The 4,101-nt window shown below is 41.7% G+C and overlaps 1 protein-coding gene across 2 annotated transcripts in view; it reads left to right on the forward strand.

Annotated features, from left to right (window-relative positions):
- Positions 1-4,101, forward strand: part of PLEKHM3 (pleckstrin homology domain containing, family M, member 3) — a 212,732-nt gene that overhangs the window by 104,744 nt on the left and 103,887 nt on the right. The window contains exons 5-6 of one of the 2 annotated variants that reach the window (XM_011949843.1): positions 1,803-1,996; positions 2,972-3,014. In XM_011949843.1, coding sequence (XP_011805233.1) covers positions 1,803-1,996; positions 2,972-3,014 — 237 coding nt within the window. The remainder of the gene's footprint in view (positions 1-1,802; positions 1,997-2,971; positions 3,015-4,101) is intronic. The other variant, XM_011949842.1, reaches the window with a different exon arrangement.

The raw sequence follows: 4,101 nt of genomic DNA on the forward strand, positions 1-4,101 counted from the left end.
GGTTCAAGCGATTCTCCTGCCTCAGCCTCCTGAGTAGGTGGGATTATAGGCATGCGCCACCACACCTGGCTAATTTTTGTATTTTTAGTAGAGACAGGGTTTCACCATGTTGACCAGGCTGGTCTCGAACTCCTGACCTCAAGTGATCCACCTGCCTCGGCGTCCCCAACTGTTGGGATTACAGGCATGAGCTGCCACACCGGGCCTTCTCAGGGCACTTTGTTGTCATCTGCAGGGACAGAGTCATGGTCCCTCTGTAAATCAACACTGACTATAAGTGACAACGTTTGGCCCAGCACTCTTCCTTGAGGAGATCACTCACTAGTTTGTTATGTCCAACTGCCTACTGGACATCCCCACTTCAAACTGAAATTATTTTTTCCCTGAAAAATATATCCATATGGGCCAGGCGCAGCAGCTCACACTTGTAATCCCAGCACTTTGGGAGGCCGAGGTGGGTGGATCACCTGAGGCCAGGAGTTCAAGACCAGCCTGGCCAACATGGTGAAACTCATCTCTACTAAAAATACAAAAATTAGCAGGGCGTGGTGGCATGCACCTGTAATCCTAGCTACTCGGGAGGCTGAGGCAGGAGAATCTCTCGAACCTGGGAGGCAGAGGTTGCAGTGAGCCAAGATTGCGCCATTGCACTCCAGCCTGGGAGACAGAGCAAGACTCGACCTCAAAAGATATATATATATATGTGTGTGTGTGTGTGTGTGTGTGTATCCATGTGGTCAGGTGTGTTTCAGTTAATCATGGCATTATTGCCTTATTTTCCCCTAGTTTGAACCTTGACATAGTTCAAAAGTTTTGCTTTAAGGTTCTCTAAGAGCCAGTCAAATTCTTCCCTTATTTTTCATTCCCATTGCCATCCCCCTTGTCTCTACTCTCATCACCTTATTTCGGTAATTTTCTTTTCTTTTGTGTGTGTATGTGTGTGAGACGGAGTTTCACTCTTGTCGTCCAGGCTGGAGTGCAGTGGTGCCATCTCGACTCACCACAACCTCTGCCTCCTGGGTTCAAGCAATTCTCCCACCTCAACCTCCCAAGTAGCTGGGATTACAGCCATGTGCCACCATGCCTGGCTAATTTCTATATTTTTAGTAGAGACAGAGTTTCACCATGTTGGCCAGGCTAGTCTCGAACTCCTGACCTCAAGTGATCTGCCTGCCTCAGCCTCCCAAAGTGCTGTGATTACAGGCATGAACCACCACACCCGGCCTTGATTTGCCTATTTTTTAAGTGGCTACTTTTTAAAAGTCTTATGGAATATTCATACATATATATGCACATATAAATTTATGTCATTTTTTAAAATCTGCATTTGTATTAAGACAGTCTTCTTAATTAATTCCTTTTTTATTTTGAAATAATCGTGGATTCACAGGAAATTGCATAGACAATTCAGAGACGTTCTGTGTGCCTTTCACACAGTTTCCTCCCTTGGCTACATCTTAGGCAACTGAGGTACAGTATCAAAAACAAAAACAGCAAATTGACATTGGTCTAATGGGTCAGTGTAATGGCACCATACTGTGCCCTTCTATCACATATGTAGGTTCCTATAATCACCACTGCAGTCAAGATACAGAATTAATAAATTCCTTCCTAGCTTACAGTTGAATGTCTGGAAGAGAGAGAAGTCAAAATTTACATTTAATTCTACTACAGACTTTTTCATTTGTCTGTATTCAGAAAATAATCATGTTCCTTTGATATATTAGCTATGGTTCCTAGTTTGAGCAGGTGTGGAGAGCCAGGTGCTTCTCCAGGACTGACTGACAACGCTTGTTTTGTAGGTGTCGAAGCAGGCCAAGGAGTTTCTGGAGTACGTGTACGAGGAGCCGCTCATCGACATCCAGCAGGAGAACGCCATGCTGTACCACCACGCAGAGCCGCTGGCCGCCGTGCTGCGGCTGCGGCAGCGGCTGAAGTCGCTCCGAGCCTATTTGTTCAGCTGCCGGGCAGCGGTGGCAGAGGATCTCCGCCGCAGGTAAGAGTCATAAATCTCAGACAGCTCCCGTTTGTTTTTCTTTCCCGCCCATGGAGGGTGGTGAGATGATCTCTGAAGGGCCTTTCCAGCACGGACCGCCTCTAATCCTGTGGCTCTCCCTCCGCCTCTCCACTGCCAGCCTCTCTCTGGGCTCATCTTTTTACTTTTTTTACTCCAAGGTCCCCATTTGGTTAAGCCAAGCAAAATGAAAATAACATTCACCGTTACTGAAGGCTTTCACCCATGGATCGAGTGCCCGGGACGGTGAAGCCTTCTCTTACCCATATGTTAATTTGAGATAATAATCATGGAAGTATCTATATTGGTCGCTTATGTAGTATTTTATAGTTTTTCCAATTTCAATTCCTGTTTCTCATCAGCAAAAAATAAGCATGTTTAAAATAGTTCATAACTAAAAAGCATTTTCAATGGGAAATAAGTAAATGGTTATTCAAATGTTATTTTATATATTTATTATTATTTATTTATTTTTTAAAGAATACAGACACAGACTCATTCTGTTGCCCAAGCTGTTGCCCAAGCTGAACTCAAGCGATCCTCCTGCCTCAGCCTCCCAAAGTGTTGGGATTACAGGCGTGAGCCACTGTGTGGGCCTCAAATCTTATTTTCTGTGCAGAAACAAATACCCAAACTTGGTCAATGATGCAGGCAGTAGAGCTATAATTAAAATGCACAGGCCCAGGATTCTGCCTTTTCATCTTACCGTGGGTGCAGGCTGCTTTCCCGTAACTTAGTTAGCTCATAGTTCATAGAACACCAAGTCCAAAGCAGGCTCAGATCCTTAAAGTTGAAACTAAAATGTGCCTGCTCTCATAAAATTCCTTTTTTACAGACAGATTTTATAGGCATTTATAGTCTCACCCTTGGCATATACAAACTAGCTTATACTTGAAATAATTGTTGATAGCGTTCATAAGTCTCTAAAAATACCTTTTAATTTTTCTGTTTTAATAGAAATGACCAGCCGCATGCATTAGTCATGTTAATGTTTTTGGAGGTAAGCCTACCTGCCTAAGAACCTTTGGAAAGTATTGAAGTGATGGAGTTTTGAGATCCAATTAGATCCAAAGAAACTGACATAACCCCAGGCATCTGAAAAGAACTAAATGTAGATAGTGAAGGATATATAATATCTAGACTAGCTCTCATAAAATAATAATGAAAAGACAGCTGCCATAAAGCAAAATACTTCTCAGTGGTAGTCATTCTATTACCTAGTTGTTTTTCAGAAAGCACAGAAAGTGGTCAGGATTTATTCTTATAAAGTCTAGGCATATCTTAATTTTAAAAGATCAGGGCTTTCCTTGGAAGGCAATAGAATTATATGTCTCAAAATAATTTACCAACCAAACCAGATACAAGATTTTTAATGTTCAAAGTATGTTCTATTATTTTTCAGTACCTTTTGGCTTTGCTCAGAGCTTATTTTTCTTGTGCCTGTATTTCTAGACAATATTAAAATCTGTACATGGGAATCATGTTAGATATCTTTATGGTATAATGTTTTGCTCTGCTTAAAATATGCCAAATCAAGGCACACATTTAGAAATTAAATAGAAGGTCCTCTCCTCATTTGGATGACTAAGAATCTCTACTCAATTCCAGCAGTCTGGTGGTTTACCACTATGTACTGTGCCTTATGGCCAGACCACCAGGAAAGAAATGGGAGTTCTAGAAACAAGGCACTCCTAAAGCTATGAGAATGAAGATGGCATTTTTCCCCTTCATTCTCCCTTTTCCCTATATTTTTCTTTCCTGGACTTGTTCATAACCATTATATATTGCAATGCCTGGCACAAGGTAGGTGTTCAGTAAGTACTGAATGGCTAGATGGAGGTAGGGATGGATGTATATTAAGTGTCACTTTAGACCACTGAGTAATGACTAGTAGCCCAGTTCTGGGGGAGGGAATCATCTTCAGGGTCTTCTTTTTCTTACCTTCTTATTTTTCACTTAGCATAATGTCTGACCCATCCAAAACACTGAAAAATAGTTATTGAGTGAATAAGCAAATGAATGAAAGAGCCATCAAGTCAGTCCAAAAAATTTTAGATGGTTCTGTTTCTGAGATAACTCTCAAATCT

Source organism: Colobus angolensis, unplaced genomic scaffold (assembly GCF_000951035.1).
Source record: "Colobus angolensis palliatus isolate OR3802 unplaced genomic scaffold, Cang.pa_1.0 Scaffold30, whole genome shotgun sequence".
In the NCBI taxonomy this organism is placed as follows: domain Eukaryota; kingdom Metazoa; phylum Chordata; class Mammalia; order Primates; family Cercopithecidae; genus Colobus; species Colobus angolensis.